This window comes from Nannobrachium achirus (assembly GCF_963921795.1).
Source record: "Nannobrachium achirus genome assembly, chromosome: 4".
Classification (NCBI taxonomy): domain Eukaryota; kingdom Metazoa; phylum Chordata; class Actinopteri; order Myctophiformes; family Myctophidae; genus Nannobrachium; species Nannobrachium achirus.
The window spans coordinates 11,162,667-11,180,993 of NC_137813.1; the positions used below are offsets into that span (position 1 = coordinate 11,162,667).

The 18,327-nt window shown below is 43.2% G+C and overlaps 1 protein-coding gene across 1 annotated transcript in view; it reads left to right on the forward strand.

Annotated features, from left to right (window-relative positions):
* The window catches only part of tecpr1b (tectonin beta-propeller repeat containing 1b), a gene marked incomplete at both ends in the record, with an annotated part of 51,557 nt that overhangs the window by 20,681 nt on the left and 12,549 nt on the right, over positions 1–18,327 (forward strand). Inside the window, 6 exons of the mRNA XM_080723028.1 lie at positions 2,845–2,960; positions 4,836–4,991; positions 13,983–14,132; positions 15,970–16,127; positions 16,668–16,795; positions 17,482–17,569. Of these exons, the coding sequence (XP_080579154.1) occupies positions 2,845–2,960; positions 4,836–4,991; positions 13,983–14,132; positions 15,970–16,127; positions 16,668–16,795; positions 17,482–17,569 (796 nt within the window). The remainder of the gene's footprint in view (positions 1–2,844; positions 2,961–4,835; positions 4,992–13,982; positions 14,133–15,969; positions 16,128–16,667; positions 16,796–17,481; positions 17,570–18,327) is intronic.

Below are 18,327 nucleotides of genomic sequence, written 5' to 3' on the forward strand. Positions count from 1 at the left end.
TCTTTGTTTATCTACTAGCCTAGCTCAGATGTGTTTAGCCATTAGCTTACTATGCCTAACTCTAACCCTAACCCTAACCTTAACCTCAGTAAAACTATGCCTAACCCTAACCCTAACCTCCGTGGCGTGAGGCGCTATCATTCCTGCCAACGCTACGTTGTCGCTGTCGTTGTTGTGGATCAAAGCGACCGCTTGTTCCGCCCCGCGCCGCACGACGAGCGCTCCATTTCTTGATCTTACTGATTCTCAAAAACACTGTGACATATATACCATAGGCCAGGGGTCTTCAACGTTTTCAGGCCAAGGACCCCTTAGTTGGTAGAGAGAGATGAAGCAGGGACCCCCACAACCCGTTCATAGATTCCATATAGTTTCATTGTTTGACAGCACAATCATCAGTGTATTTTGGATTCATGTCAATTTGTGTTGATACGTCAATAAGTAATACCAGGGACGTGCTGGCCATTGGGAAAAACTCCCGAACGGCCGGTTCATTCCCATTCCCATTAGGGAATAAATTAAAAATAAAATGTTGGCCTATCGTTACACCCGTCGTATCGTTACATGGCTTCGTTCCATTTTGGGGGCTGGGCAGCCAACAAAGTAAATCGTCACGTCGGGCAGAAACCTTGTATCTCCAAGTTTCAAATTCGTAAATTTTTTCGCAAAGCAAAGCCCTGCTTCATCATACAAGGCCGTTGCACAAAAGTAGTGAAAACAGCCGATCTACAAGCAAACGGTTTTGGACATACAAGGTTTCCACCCGACAACAACGAAATATAACTCATGTACCCACTGGCTTGTCACTTGTCATGATCTGAAATGGCAAATCTTTGAGTAGCAGCAGCAGTGCTATAGAGAGAGAGAGATCTCTCTCTCTATGAGTGCCTCTCCAACTCTTTTTCCCGGGCTGAATCAGGGGCCCAGCACGTCCCTGAGTAATACACTTGACCTTCACTCACTTGAAAGATCGTTTCACATAGATGTGTGCGTTTCGTGGGCTTCCATAACGGCACCATAAATCTACCGGTATGTGAAAGGGACATTCATTGAGTGCAGGCTGTTTTGCTGTGTACAGTTCTATACTCTCCGGTCACTCTATTAGGTAAGCCTAGCCAAACTGCGAGTTAACATACATTTAGGGGTGGGCGATATGGAAAAATACAATATCACGATATTTTCCCAAGCTGCATCACGAATCTCACGATACACGATTTTATCACGATTCTTTTTCACGTTGGTTTTTATGGTTATTTTTCAAGTTACTTGACTCTCTGGGTTCCTTTTGGGAGGTCTAAATTTGACTTTACAAGTATGTAACTCTGACAGTATTTGTATACTTAAAAAATAGGAATTAAATTCCAAAAAAGGTAGCACATCCCCAATTTTTTAATCAGGAGGACAAAGTACTCACATTTCCACTTATTTATTGGCACACACCAAAAAGGAATGCTTACGCGTTTCGGCTAAGACTGCTCTGACGAAGCATGCTCTGACGAAAAATTGGGGATGTGCTACCTTTTTGGAATTTAATTCCTATTTTTTATGTAAATTTGACTTTAGGTCTAGCACTCCACTGAGAAAACCATTGCTGATGCGCACCTTCTTTTTCTTATATAGTATTTGTATACTGTCAGTGGAGACCTTGACATTATAAAGTTTGAGAACTGATGATTTTGACCAAAATGCAGGTTTAATTGAATTCTGCAATGAATCTCTGTATTAACGATTAAACAGGATTGTTTACAAGGCTCCCTCAATTGTATCACGATATATACGATACCTCTGAAAAGGCATATCGTGGAGACATTGTATCGTCTCAACGATAATTATCACCATATCGCCCACCCCTACATACATTTCTACTCAGCCGATAACATAGCAGGAACTCAATGTATTTTTGGCCGTGCACAAAAGCTGCAGGGTAATTTGCTGATACAGTATAATAGGCCTATAGAGATTTTTTTTTATTTGGACACTAATCTATATCTATATAAATCATACAACTCTTCGATCAGCTGGCTCAAGGTCTGGAACCTTTAAAGAGAAGAATCCTTTAAGTACAATTCAAATATGATTCAGATAAGCAACTCAATAGGTGTGCAGTTTGTGATCGAAGCACCGGTGGCGTGCTGGCGTTGCTAACGTGAGATCTGTGTGATAATTAATGTCGATGGCGTGCTATACAGTGTTGATTTTGTCGACTAAAACTATGACGAAAAATGTTTGTCGACTGTGTTTTTTTCACTGACGAAAACGAAATAAAAACTAAACAAAAACTAAGCTGTGATGACTAAAACTAAGACTAAATATATTGACAATTTTGTCAACAAAATAAAAACTAGACTAAAACGTTAGGGAGGGACTATAGTGGAGAAGAGAGTCATTTTATGTTTGGTTGCTCTCAGGTGTTGCGTGCTGAAAATAGCCGATCTACAAGCTCACAACGCGTCGCAGCGCGACGCGTTGTGAGCTTGTAGATCTGCGATTTTCAGCACACAAACAAGCGTAAAATCAGTTGTTACGATGCCATCAAGGCCTGCCATAATACATGTTAGTCGACTAAATCAACTGTAGATTTAGTCGCCTAAAATCTTATGACATTTAGTCGACTAAAATTTGACTAAAACTAATACTTTTCAGGTGACTAAATTATGACTAAAACTAAATGACATTTTATTCAAAAGACTATGACTAAAACTAAATCAAAATTTGCTGTCAAAAACAACACTGGTGCTATATGGTGCTTGGCCTTGTGTGGTCCGCTGCTGTACTGAACGTGTAGCAGCAGCGCGAGGCGAGCTGAGGCTGTGATCATATTGGTCCATCTCTGTGTCCGTCAAGGTCACATGACCAGCTCCGTGTCGCTGACCCCGGTCCAGTGGAGCCAACAGCAGCAGGAGGTACAGGACAGGAGGGACCACCAGGAGATCCAGAAGAAACCGCTGGAGAGGAGCAGTGTAAGACTGTCTGTCTGTCTGTCTGTCTGTCTGTCTGTCTGTCTGTCTGTCTGTCTGTCTGTCTGTCTGTCTGTCTGTCTGTCTGTCTGTCTGTCTGTCTGTCTGGGGAGGAGCAGTGTAAGGTCATAACATAAAGGATTAGGGCATTCACCAAATATTCGAATATTCGAATATCAAAGTCACTATTCGACGTTGTTCACCGAAGTTGAATATTCACTTATTTTTGTTGTTTTCTCTTTAAAAAATGTATAGTTTGGCTAGATGGGAAGTCATAAGAATGAGTCATCAATGCCCCTGGTGAATGAATTTGTAAATGCTCCATACCAGGGGTTCTCAAACCTTTTTAGGCAGTGACCCCCAAAATAAACATATTTGAACTGGGGACCCCCACCCTGACAAGCACTTGGAATTGTAGGCATTACATTTCATGTGACTCGGTTCTGCAGATAAATATTGTGAAAATAGCAGATCTACATGCTCACAACGCCTCGCAACGTGAGGCGTTGTGAGTATGTAGATGGGCTATTTTCACAATGTTCGCCTCTTGCTTACTTAATATTTGACGATTTGGCCAGTCCTGTCGAATATTCGACTATTCGAATACTTTGAGGTCGAATAATTCGAATATCACTATTTGTGAATGCCCTATAAAGGATCATAGCGTATCTGTCGGGTGGAAACCTCCTATGTGTAAAGCGGTAACTTTTCAGGCTTCAAATTAAAGGGGTCCCATCCTAATTTACAGTACACTTTAAGACAGAATAAGACAGAATAAAGCCATGTTAAGAAATAATGTGTTGGTTATTTGAACTAATATGTTTTATTAGACAGAAACAAAGACAGAATAGCAGAAAGAGCGAATACATTCTCTGGCACCTGCCACGGAACTGCCCCGTCAGGCACCGCCGCACGACCGGCAGTCCGACTGGCAGTCGCACTGCATCGCCGGCGATAGGACCGGCAGTTCGACTGCAGTCCCAGCAGTAGGGCCGGAGGCTGCCTATCGCCAGTGATGCAGCGCGACTGACGGTCGTGCGGCGGTACCCGTGCCGGTGCCAAAGAATATATTCGCTATTCTGTCTTTGTTTCTGTCTAATAAAATAATATTAGTTCTAATTACCAACACATTATTTCTTAATATGGCTTTATTATGACTTATTCTGTCTTAAAGTGTACTGTAAATTAGGATGGGACCATTAAAGGTAGGGCAAGTGATTTCATTTAATTCAAATAATAACAAATGTTCTGAATGATAGTACTAGTTACTATAGAGTGTTTGGTCCATGTTTGGACTTCAGCAGTTTCAGTTTTGGTGGAGGAGACAGGTTTTTCTCCAATCAGGATAGAGTGGGGGCGGGCCTTCCGCGCACCAAGGCCCGCCCTCACTTGATCATGATTGGAGGAAGGCCCCTGCCTGTCACCCATACATGAAAACTGAAACTTAAATGAAATCACTTTACCCTACCTTTAAGAAAATAACAAAAAGTAGCAGATCCACAAGCTCAAAAAGTGTCGCGAAACCAGCCTGCGGATCTGCTACTTTCGTTATTTTTGACTGAGTGATGCTTTGGTTTACGATCAAGTAAGGCGTTAATTTACAAAAAATAAAATAAAATAAAATATGGAGATAAGAGGTTTCTGCGCTCCACAGCAAACAAAATACGCTCAAAATATTGCCCGACGAAGACATCTTGAGGTTTTCGCGTTTCCATCTCGTAGATCAGCTGACTTTTGAATTTGAATGGGGAAAAGTAACAAAGGTATTCATCCATTCATTGTCTCCACACCCGACAGCGACGAGCTCCATCTCCTCCTCCTCGTCCTCTCTCTCAGTCTAACCCGCTCCACCTCTTGTGTGTCTCCCCTGGCCTGCAGTCTGTGTGGGTCCGCCAGGGGGCGCTCCGCTGGTGGCGGGACTGGAGCCCCCGGCGCTGGGTGGACGTGGGCGTAGCGCTGGAGCAGTCCACCAGCTGCGAGGGGAGGAAGGACAGCATCCTCTTCATCTACTACACCCAGTACGACGAGAAGAAGGTAGGTTTATCTACTACACCCAGTACCAACGAAAAGAAGGTAGGTTTATCTACTACACCCAGTACGACGAAAAGAAGGTAGGTTTATCTACTACACCCAGTACGACGAAAAGAAGGTAGGTTTATCTACTACACCCAGTACGACGAAAAGAAGGTAGGTGTATCTACTACACCCAGTACGACGAAAAGAAGGTAGGTTTATCTACTACACCCAGTACGACAAAAAGAAGGTAGTTTCCTCTTCTACTACACCCAATATGACAAAAGGAAGGTAGGTTTATCTACTACTACACCCAGTACGACGAAAAGAAGGTAGGTTGTCTGTTACACCCAATACGACGAAAAGAAGGTAGGTTCATCCATTACTACACCCAATACGACTACACCCCATACGACTACACCCCATATCTCCACCAGGCTGGGTGGAATTCCTATATTTGGAATTTGGATACTTGATGGAAGAAAATCTTTAATAATTAGACCTACTTGCTCCCGCCAGGGAAACTCAGTGCCCAGAGGAGTGCAGACGGGGAACCAGAACATGGTCTGGAATCGAACCCGGGACAAACCGGAGCTTCCGGCTCTCTAAACATCCAGCTATGACCGCGTGCCTAATGTCATCAAAACGATGTCAGTACTTTGAAAGCCTCTGTAGGCCTATATAAGTGGCAGTGTGCAAAATACAAAACTGTTTTCTTTTACGAAGCAAGTCTTGAGGAATTTCGGCTTTGACGTCTCTTCTCTTTGCGTGTGAAATAATGTTGAGGTGGACTGTGAGGAGGACCAGAAGTTCTTCGTGCTCCTCTAATGGTGGGACACAACGTTTACTTCATCGCAGAGGGCGAGCGTTACAAGGACTACAGCAAGGCTGCCGTGAATGTCTTCAACACAGTGTCTTTGCGCTGGCTGAAGTTGTTGCCCCCAGTGACAGCTGGAAGAGGCAGGGTTCCCACGGTCATGAAATTCCTGGAAATATTTTGAAATTAGAAAAATGTTTTTCCAGTACTGGAAAAGTTTTGGAATTTATCAAGGGTCCTGGAAGGTCCTGGAAAAGAATAGCTATGCATTGTCTTTTGTTATTGATTTTGTTAATACCTCTGAAATGACAAATTAAATATGGGCCAAATTGTCAAATATTAGAGGCAGAAATTGTGAAAATAGCCGATCTACATGCCAGCAAGAGCCGTTGGCCGCCGCGTCCACGTCCATGGACGCGGGACGCGGCCGTGGGACGCGGGACTCGGCCGTGGGACGCGGGACGCGGCCGTGGACGCAGACGGCTGGCCGTGGACATGGACGAGGCCGCGAAAAAAAGGCCGCGAAAAAAACCAAATTGGGTGTCTATTGTATGTATTTTCAGCGCGAGGCGTTGTGAGCATGTAGATGTAGATTGCAATGTGGCTTAAAGGAGACATCCAGACCAAAACACATATAGGGTTAAATCTGCCTTTTATCATACCCCTTCATACCTGCTTTAGTCGATTTTTTTCATAGCTGCCCCTGTTGCTAGATTTCGGCTGCACCTGTTGCTAGATTTCGCGGGCTCTCTCATAACTAACACAATGGATTGTCCTTAGGCTAGTGCGGTCATTTCTTGAGCTTCAAAGTTAGTATTTGTTTACTGGATTGTGTTTACACAACGTCCTGAGACGAACTACACCGCTGTTTTGACCTCACAGGCACCCTTACTTGTCAAACAGACCCCTCCCTTCCTCCCTTTCTAGCCTCTCCTCTCCCAGCTCTGGCGCAGAGTAGAAGCCGTTTGACAAGTAAGGGTGCCTGTGAGGTCAAAACAGCAGTTTGGTTGATCTCAGGACGTTGTGTAAACACAATCCAATAAAAAAATAGTAACTTTGAAGCTAAAGAAATGGCCGCACTAGCCTAAGGACAATCCACTGTGTTAGTTATGAGAGAGCCTGCGAAATCTAGCAACAGGGGCAGCCGAAATCTAGCAACAGGGGCAGCTATGAAAAAAATCGACTAAAGCAGGTATGAAGGGGTATGATAAAAGGCAGATTTAACCCTATATGTGTTTTGGTCTGGATGACTCCTTTAAAGAACTTGGCACACGGACACACGGACAGTGTGCCAGTGTGCCAAGCGGGCATGACCGGTACACGTGTGTCAGGTGTGCTTGTGGCTGGGCACAGCGATCACACTTTGAGTTGGCCTCAGGGTACATTGGTACAGTGGTTTCACTTTTGATTGGATCTCCGATGTCATATTAATGCAGACAGTGTGGAACTCCATATTTGGGCAAGTTCGGCAGGATGGCAGATGTGAGATTATGAACTCACAAAGTGTGGAGAAAATAAATAAATAAAACAATGATAAATAGAAAGATGACATTCTGGGAAATTGCAATTGTGGTTGCCGTGAGATTGTAATGTCAAGTGAAGCATGACTTATCTTTTTCGTTGTGCAGCCACCCAACCCGGATAACATTACTCAGGAAGTTTACAAAACACAGGTTCATCTTGCCATTAGCATTAGAAATGTTTTGGCCTGAAAACAGCATCAGAGTTCAGTGGATCAAGCCACATTTAAAAGGCAAATGTGTGGAGATAGGAACACCTGCGCAAATCTGTGCTGTTAAACATACATGTCTACGCGTTTTGTTGTGTGTGTCATCAGAGCATAGCTCCAATCAGCTTATATAGATGTTGCAGACATTCGAGAGTTTGAGGTATTTTTGGGGTATTTTATCAAAGAAAGACTGAGAAATAAACGTGTGAAGTTCAGAGACAAGAGACGATAGAGTTAGAGACAGACAAACAGACACACTTGAAAGACAAGAGAGAGAATGCTGTGCTGGGCGGTGCCCATGAAAGGAGAAACGGTGCATCCGGAAACAAAAGCACTCTTGTTTGCCTGTCCTGCCTGTCCTGCCTGTCCTGCTCTGCCCGTGGAGGAAAAGGTTTTCTACTTCGGAGGGCTCTATGAGGGGAAGACCTACAACACGGGTCAGATCGAGGTGCATGTCTTCAACACAGTGACTTTACGCTGGGTGAAGTTGCCCCCAGTGGCAACTAGAAGAGGACGAAGACGTCCTGTTGAGGTTCCCTCCTTGCGCTGGGCTCACACCGCTGTACTGATAGAAGACACCGTCTACCTCTGGGGTGGGCTAGTGAATTGTACGATACGAAAATGTGACAATGAGCGTATCATCAAGGGAGATTACCGTGACAACAGTCTTTATGCATTTGATGTGGACACCCACAGATGGTTCAAGCCCTGTGTTTCTGGAACTGCCCCAGAGGTGAGGGCCGGCCACTCAGCCTGTGTTTTGGAGAGGGTCATGTATATCCATGGAGGAGTCAAAAAGCTGGCTAAATATACTAATGACATATACACGTTGGACACCACAACAATGGTCTGGTCTTTAATCAACACCAGAGGCACTCCCCCACCTGTTTCAGCTAGTCACTCTGGCACCATCATCGGGACAAGGATGTTTGTATTTGGGGGCGAAGGTAACCAGTACGGCGAATACAACAACATCAGAGTGTTTGACACAGAGACCAACTGCTGGCTAAGCACACCTTCCGCACAGCTCCTTTCAGAAGGGCGTCAGGATCACGCAGCCTTTGCCTACAACAGAGAGCTGTACATATTTGGTGGTTACACTGTAGAGTGGCGGACTTGCAATGATCTGTGGAAATACAATCCAGAGACCTTATCCTGGAAGAAGGTCGAAACCAAGGGGAAAGGCCCTCGTCCAATGCATGCTGTGAGCTATTGCATGGTTGGTGATCGTGTCCTCCTTTTTGGACGCACCAACCACAGGTATTCACGACCCGTCTTACAGATCTTACACGTAAGTCCTAGTCTGAAGACGTTATGCAAGCTAGCAGTTATTCAGTACGATCTGGAGCAGTCTGGACTCCCAGCCAACATCAAGTGGGAACTTAACGCCATGACTACGGACAACAGCAGAATAACAAAGAAAAGGGAGAGAAAAAGAAAACTTTGAGCCCTCTAAAATGTCCAGTTCTGGGAAATTGCAAGTGTGATTGACGCCAATCGTGAGGAATCCACTGGGAACTGAGTTCTGTCTTACCTTTTATATTATGTATTGTGATGTCATGTGAAGCATGACAACAGTGACAACGGAGTGTGAAGCATGACCAAAAGAAAGTTTGTGCAAAACCTTACAAAAAGCAGGTTCACTTTGCTGGCAAATAAATCTCAGACCGAGACCATAGTATGTTGTGTCTATAGCAAATATAAATATTTTTTTGCCAAATATAATGTGTAACCGATTTGTGTGAGAATCCTTCGTATTAGCACCAAAAATTATGAATTGAGGAATAAAGAAAGAAAAATCAATGGGTTAAAAAATTACCAGGCTTATGTAAACTGAAGCGCGGCTATTTTATGTCCAGCCTACATCCTGGCATAAACACCTCCAAGTTTGTTGTCCGGTCAAAAACCAGGGGAAAAAAAAAAACGTGTTAAAAAGTTTGTTTTACGCCAGGGTCCATTGGCTAAGCTTTGCAGGACGCACTGTGTTTGGCTAGTGGGACGATTGTTGAAATGAACTCATAAATAGCACCCCTCACTTCACACTAGGTGTAAAACATGTCCGGGCTCTGAAGCGTGGCCTAGATCTGTCTTCAACGTTTTCAGGCCAAGGACCCCTTAGCTGAGAGAGAGATGAGGCCGGGACCCCCACAACCTTTTCATAGATTCCATATAGTGTAATCGTTTCACAGCACGATTATCAGTGTCAAGTTGGATTCATGTCAATTATTGTGTTTTCAGATATTTAACCACTTGAACCGTCAATACTTAATAAACTTGACCTTTCACTCTGTACTTAGTCAGATCTTTTTCCCTTGTACACCAAAGCACTTTGCCGAAAATAGCCGATCTACAAGTTCACAACGCCTCGCAGTAGTACAAAAAGTACACATCCGTATACTGTGGAAACATTCACAGGTGCACAATACTGTACTATTACTGTAGCATCATACCATTTATATTACCAAGGATTCCACAGTGTATCGTGAGCACAGCTCACTTAACACTTTTTTCTTTTACAAAACATACGTTTATCATGGTCCTTCAAACGTGTATCAAAAGGTTTTAACTGATAAATCCAGTCCAACAGTGAGCCATGGCAGTTTTTTTTTTATCTCTTGTTTTGAGGCCTTTTGAGTTGCAATGCAGGTCTCGCTGAGGGATTTTGCCTGTCAATTATCGTCTCATGGAGTTGGCCTCAGGGTACTTTGGTACAGTGGTTTCACTTTTGATTGGATCTCCGATGTCATATTAATGCAGACAGTGTGGAACTCCATATTTGGGCAAGTTCGGCAGGATGGCAGAGGTGAGATTATGAACTCACAAACTGTGGAGAAAATAAATATATAAAACAATGATAAATAGAAAGATGACATTCTGGGAAATTGCAATTGTGGTTGCCGTGAGATTGTAATGTCAAGTGAAGCATGACTTATCTTTTTCGTTGTGCAGCCACCCAACCCGGATAACATTACTCAGGAAGTTTACAAAACACAGGTTCATCTTGCCATTAGCATTAGAAATGTTTTGGCCTGAAAACAGCATCGGAGTTCAGTGGATCAAGCCACATTTAAAAGGCAAATGTGTGGAGATAGGAACACCTGCGCAAATCTGTGCTGTTACACATACATGTCTACGCGTTTTGTTGTGTGTGTCATCAGAGCATAGCTCCAATCAGCTTATATAGATGTTGCAGACATTCGAGAGTTTGAGGTATTTTTTTGGTATTTATCAAAGAGAGACTGAGAAGGAAACTTGTGAAGTTCAGAGACAAGAGACGAGAGAGTTAGAGACAGACAAACAGACAAACTTGAAAGACAGAGAGAGAATGCTGTGCTGGGCGGTGCCCATGAAAGGAGAAACGGTGCATCCGGAAACGGGACCAAAAGCACTCTTGTTTGCCTGTCCTGCCTGTCCTGCTCTGCCCGTGGAGGAAAAGGTTTTCTACTTTGGAGGGCTCTATGAGGGGAAGACCTACGACACGGGTCAGATTGAGGTGCATGTCTTCAACACAGTGACTTTACGCTGGGTGAAGTTGCCCCCAGTGGCAACTAGAAGAGGAGGAAAACGTCCTGTTGAGGTTCCCTCCTTGCGCTGGGCTCACACCGCTGTACTGATAGAAGACACCGTCTACCTCTGGGGTGGGCTGGTGAATTGTACGATACGAAAATGTGACAATGAGCGTATCATCAAGGGAGATTACCGTGACAACAGTCTTTATGCATTTGATGTGGACACCCACAGATGGTTCAAGCCCTGTGTTTCTGGAACTGCCCCAGAGGTGAGGGCCGGCCACTCAGCCTGTGTTTTGGAGAGGGTCATGTATATCCATGGAGGAGTCAAAAAGCTGGCTAAATATACTAATGAAATATACACGTTGGACACCACAACAATGGTCTGGTCTTTAATCAACACCAGAGGCACTCCCCCACCTGTTTCAGCAAGTCACTCTGGCACCATCATCGGGACAAGGATGTTTGTATTTGGGGGCGAAGGTAACCAGTACGGCGAATACAACAACATCAGAGTGTTTGACACAGAGACCAACTGCTGGCTAAGCACACCTTCCGCACAGCTCCTTTCAGAAGGGCGTCAGGGTCATGCAGCCTTTGCCTACAACGGAGAGCTGTACATATTTGGTGGTTACACTGTAGAGTCGCGGACTTGCAATGATCTGTGGAAATACAATCCAGAGACCTTATCCTGGAAGAAGGTCGAAACCAAGGGGAAAGGCCCTCGTCCAATGCATGCTGTGAGCTATTGCATGGTTGGTGATCGTGTCCTCCTTTTTGGACGCACCAACCACAGGTATTCACAACCCGTCTTACAGATCTTACACGTAAGTCCTAGTCTGAAGACGTTATGCAAGCTAGCAGTTATTCAGTACGATCTTGAGCAGTCTGGACTCCCACCCAACATCAAGTGGGAGCTTAACGCCATGACTACGGACAACAGCAGAATAACAAAGAAAAGGGAAAGAAAAAGAAAACTTTGAGCCCTCTAAAATGTCCAGTTCTGGGAAATTGCAAGTGTGATTGACGCCAATCGTGAGGAATCCACTGGGAACTGAGTTCTGTCTTACCTTTTATATTATGTATTGTGATGTCATGTGAAGCATGACAACAGTGACAACGGTGTGTGAAGCATGACCAAAAGAAAGTTTGTGCAAAACTTTACAAAAAGCAGGTTCACTTTGCTGGCAAATAAATCTCAGACCGAGACCATAGTGTGTTGTCTATAGCAAATATAAATATTGTTTTTGCCAAATATAATGTGTAAACCGATTTGTGTGAGAATCCTTCGTATTAGCACCAAAAATTATGAATTGAGGAATAAAGAAAGAAAGATCTATGGGTTCAAAAATTACCAGGCTTATGTAAACTGAAGCGCGGCTATTTTATGTCCAGCCTACATCCTGGCATAAACATCTCCAAGTTTGTTGTCCGGTCAAAAACCAGGGGGAAAAAAAAAACGTGTTAAAAAATGTCCGCCTCAAAGTTTGTTTTACGCCAGGGTCCCATTGGCTAAGCTTTGCAGGACGCACTGTGTTTGGCTAGTGGGACGATTGTTGAAATGAACTCGTGAGCGTGGCCTAGATCTGTCTTCAACGTTTTCAGGCCAAGGACCCCTTAGCTGAGAGAGAGATGAGGCTGGGACCCCCACAACCTTTCATAGATTCCATAAATATTTTTGAAAAAAAAAATATATATATATTTTTTTGTGATGACGTCACAATCGGCAGATGACGTCACAATCGGCAGCAGATCTGGACAGCCTGTTTTGAGAACCCGTGGGATACTTTTAACCTTCGCCTTCTCAAAACCAGAGAAAGACACAACGGTCAGAAATGGGACTTTGTGAGGATAGAAGGTGCTGGTGGGACCCCAAAAAAAGGTTTTAAAATAGGAAAAGTGAAATTTCATGGTGTATCACCTTTAACCACATGAACCATCAATACTTAATAAACTTTCACTCTGTACTTAGTCAAATCTTTTTCCCTTGTACACCAAAGCACTTTGCCGAAAATAGCCGATCTACAAGCTCACAACGCCTCACAGAGCGAGGCGTTGTGAGCTTGTAGATCGGCTATTTTTGGCAAAAGTTCTCAGAATATGGACTCTAGGGTTCAAGTGGTTAATATAAAAAAAAGGAGAAAAAAAGTTTCTATCACACAAAGATTTGGAGGACCCCCTGTAGTAACTCTGAGGACCCTCTCGGGGTCCCGGAAACCCCGGTTGAAGACCCTTGCTTCACAAATGGCTCAATGTTTGTTGTCACATCATGTTGTCACACCCGCCTCATCCCAAATTAGCCAGGACGCTTATTTAATGAAACTAGAAATGCAGTTCCTGAGGAAATTGCGTGAGCTCGCTGAAAATACGCACAAATGGGCAGTGGTACAAAATGTACACATCCGTATACTGTGGAAACATGCACAGGTGCACAATACTGACAATAGCATCATACCATTTATATTACCAAGGATTCCATAGTGTTAAGTGCACTTCTTTTCTTTTTTTACAAAACATACTGTACGTTTATCATGGTCTCTCAAACGTGTATCAAAAGGTTTTAACTGATACATCCAGTCCAGTGAGCCATGGCATTTTTTTTTAAATCTCTGTTTTGAGGCCTTTTGAGTTGCAATGCAGGTCTCGCTGAGGGATTTTGCCTGTCAATTATCGTCTCATGGACGATAGCATGGACTATGTACGTCAGTGGTTCTCAAAGAGGATTCAAGGGACATTGTGGGTTCCTTTATGGGGGTCTAAATTGACCCATACAAGTCTGTAACTCTTAACAGCATACAAATGGAACCAAATGGACCCATTAGGGTCCATTTGGTTCCATTTGTATGTTGTCAGAGTTAAGGGCAAACCTTGAAATGTAAATGTTTGAGAAACACTGATGTAGGCTATGTTATACTGTATGTATCATGTGATAGAAATTCTCTCTCTGTGTCTCTCAGTACCTCCAGGTGTTCATAAACGAGGTGACAGCGCTGGTCCCGGTCATCAGGGACTGCCACTACGCCTTCGCTGTGTACACCGGCCTGAGGACCAGGCAGCGGTGGCCTCTGATCCTAGCCGCTCCCACTGAGAAGGACATGAATGACTGGGTACTATTCATATCCTATACAATGATATAGACAATAATTAATATGACTGGGTACCATTTATAGACAATGATTAATAAATGACTGGGTACCATCATAGCCTATACAATGACAGACAATAATTAATATGATTAATATATGACTGGGTACCATTTATATACAATGATTAATACATGACTGGGTACCATTCATAACCTATACAATCATTGATAAATGACTGAGTATCATGTATACACAATCATTAAATAATAAATGACTAGGGGTGTAACGATACATTTTAACAACGATACAATACGCATCACGATACATGGTTGACGATTTTTCGATTCAGTTACTATATCATTACACCCCTATAAATGACTGTGTACCATTTATATACAATCATTAATAAATGACTAAGTACTATTATATATGCAATCATTAAAGGTAGGGTAAATGATTTCAAATGATAGCAAAATGGGTCTTATGTTCTGATAGTATTAGTTACTATAGAGTGTTTTGGTCCATATTTGGACTTCAGCCTTAACTCCTTTGAGGAGAAAAAACATTTACAAAAACTGTTGTGGGTTACAAGCTTTCCTCCAATCAGGATAGAGTGGGGCCTTCCTCCAGTCATGGTCGAGTGGGGCCCACTCAGCATCCCCCTGGTGCTGAAGTCACGTTTTGAAGGGGAAACCCTACTAAAAGCCCATAGAGTTAACACAGAAATCGCAAATTTAATGCAATTTCCGAATAGTAAAGTATAAAATACGGCTAGCATGATCAAGAACACAAGATAGTAAAAGGCACAAAGCATTATAATTTACTTTACCGTTCGAAATAATGATTTGTTGGCTTTAAGTCCAGCTATTTCTGTATTAATTTCCCCTTCTAAACTGACGTCAGCACCAGGAAGTTGCTGTGAAATTTGCTGAGTGGGCGGGCCGTTAATAGGGCTAATCGGAGGAAGGCCCCCGCCTGTCACCTACATGAAAACTGAAACTGAAACTGAAACTTAAGTGAAATCACTTACACTACCTTTAATAAATGACTGATTACCATTTATATACAATCATTACTAAATGACTGATTGCCATGTATATACACAATAATTAATAAACGACTGGGTGTCTTTTATACCAGTGGTTGTCAACCCAGTCCACCTTTTCCTTTTCACTTTTAAATCTCAAAAGCCTTCGTGACTCACCCACCTGACCACTTAGGCCTACAATTATTGAATGCTTTAACTATTGAAAAATAGCAGATATACAAGCTCACAGCGCGGCACCGAGTGCCACGCTGCGAGCTTGTAGATCTGCTATTTTTGAAAAATCATGAAAATGTGTGCAAATTTTTCAATATATATTTTTCAAAGCAGACTTTTGTAACTCAAATCTCTGCTTCTGGGGGGTCCCTGGAACAACATATTTTGAGATGGGGGTCTGCGGCCAAATAAATGTAATTTTGGGGGTCCTTGACATGAAAAAGTTTGAGAACAGCTGATTTAGAGGAAGGATTTAGAAGTCGGGTCAAAGATCGGGTCAAAGATATTGAAAGACTTGCACACATTTTTATGATTTTTCAAAAATAGCAGATCTACAAGCTCGCAGCGCGGCACTCGGTGCCGCGCTGTGAGCTTGTATATCTGCTATTTTTCAATAGTTAAAGCAAAGCAGGTATTTGAGAGTTAAGTGGCCCTGTGCATTTTTAGACCATGTTCGTTTTAATGGTCGCCTATGGCAATGGTTCTCAAAGTGGATTCCAGGGACTCTGGGGATTTCTTTTGGGGGGATCTAAATCGACCGATACAAGTCTGTAACTCTGACAGTGTACAATCCGTCTTCCTCGTACCGTCCTTTAGGTGTCGCTGCTGTGCGAGTGCTGCTGTGAGAGCAGGGGGATCCGGGGCCCTCCCACCACCCAGGCTCTGTGGGCCACCACCTCCAAAGGAGACGTCATGGTCCACGAGCCCTCCTACTCGCTGGAGAGTGGCACCAACACCCTGCACTGTGACCTCATGTGAGATCCATAGCCATTGCTGTGTAGATACTCTGCCTTAGGGCCGATGCATACTCACCTTTTAGAGCCGAATTTATTATTAATCTTGGTGGCACCGAACAGCTGAATTAATGACGGTAGTAAAAAGAAAAATCTTTTTTCTTTTTAATTGGCCCCTCAATATATTAAAATCCCTATAACCACTAATGGCTCTAACGTGCAAGCACTATTCAGCCTATACTGCTGAAAATGTGGGCAATATTTGTGTTGCTAATAGAGGGTATGTGCATGCGTAAAGTGAATGGCAAATCGAGTCGCAAAGTGAGTTTAATGTTGTGTAACATCGTTTAATGCAATCAGATAGGACTTTTCTGTTTGGATGTGTGGGCTGTCAAGGCCAGAAAGTAGTTTTTTGCCACTCAGTACTATAGGCATTCCGGTATAATTCTTTTGTACTGTTGTTTTTGGTGGTCTTGTGCTAAATGTGTGCTAAGGTGGCTAACGCTGCATGCTTCCCTCTCTGTGTGTTGCGGTGCGGTGCGGTGTGGTGCTATGCTGCAGGTTCTGGCGGCAGGTCCCAGGTCACCTGCGCTGGGTAGAGTCCAACAGCCTGGGCCTGGTGTGGGGCATCGGGTGGGACGGCACGGCCTGGGTCTACAGCGGGCACAGCGGGCAGCAGTCCACCCTGGGTAAACACAGAGACCCCATAGATTGATGTGCCACCTGATTTAGGCCCCGTGCAGACGACAACTAGGGCAGCACGACATGGAAAACATTTCAAATCTCTGTATTCATGCCAAATGTTTAGATATCGATAGGATATACGATATTACCGTACAAATGTAATATTTCATATTTTAAGTGTTTCAAACTAAGCATTATTCAAATAAACAGCATAATAAAAAGTCAATATCACTCTTGATTTTAAGTGCTATTGGGTTTCCAGTTCCACACTTGTTATTTTGCTGAAGTGTAGCAAAAGCCAAAAGACAACGATATGGGCAACGATATAGGTGAAATGGGCGATATGGGAAACGATAATTATGGACGATATATTGCCCAGGGCAATATATTGCGACATCGTTGCCTTTCACGATACTGATATTTTGCTTGGTCATACCTCAATAATGATACGATAACGATATATTGTGCTGCCCTAACGACAACTGTCTCTAGAGAAAATGGCGAAGTCCTAATGCGTTGTCACTTTCTTGCCTGTGTTCATACGAATACAAATACGCATCAGTGAATGAAACGCTGCAGTGTACTGTACATGCCATGTCGCTAGGTGGCGGTCACGCACTGCCAGAGAGACAAGTGACGTAATGTCCGCTCTACCTCCTATATCACAGCTGTCTTTGGTGTTTGTTTTCAGGAGACGCAGTTCAAACGCAGACAGACGTGAGGAGCGTTCAAATATTCGAGAACCAGAGATGGAACCCCATGACTGGATATACAGACAAGTAAGACCGCTTAACTTAAATCATACATGGGCAACTGGCGGCCCGGGGGCCACATGCGGCCCCCACCTTCACTTAATGCGGCCCGCAGGTTAATATCAGAATACTGATATATTATTGTATTATATTATTATTCCAAACGTGCAAACATGACCAGCTTTAATTACTTCAGTCGACTGTATATTAGTATCTTCTTGATGACTAGTAGCCTACAACTAGTCTTTTTTTAATGTCCAATGCATTTGTGATTAAGTTAAAAAAGTAAGAAGTAACATAAGTAACATGAGAACCTGTACATGCATTTGAAATTAAATGAAAAAATTACTTTTCAGGATACCAATTAAAAGATTAGCAAAAATAACAGATCTACAAGCTCAAAACGCGTCGCAGTGCAACGCGTTTTGAGCTTGTAGATCTGTTATTTTTGCTATGTTTTACTGTATATGCATTGCGGCAATCTGGAGTTTGTGTGAAAATATAGTGGCCCTTTCCAGCATCAAAGTTGCCCACCCCTGACTTAAATTATACCTAATTTAACCCATAAAGGAACACATAATTACGCATTATTACTTTAACCATTATGTGATGCTTCAAGCAACAAACTTGTAGACCTGCTTTTCTTTATAAATCGTGAATATTGTGTGCAAGTATTTGAATATTTTTGACCAGATTCTATAAATGGCTTCTAAATCCTTCTTCTAAATCCGCGGTCCTCCTTTTCATGTCAAGGACCCCCAAAATTACATGTATTTGACCGCGGA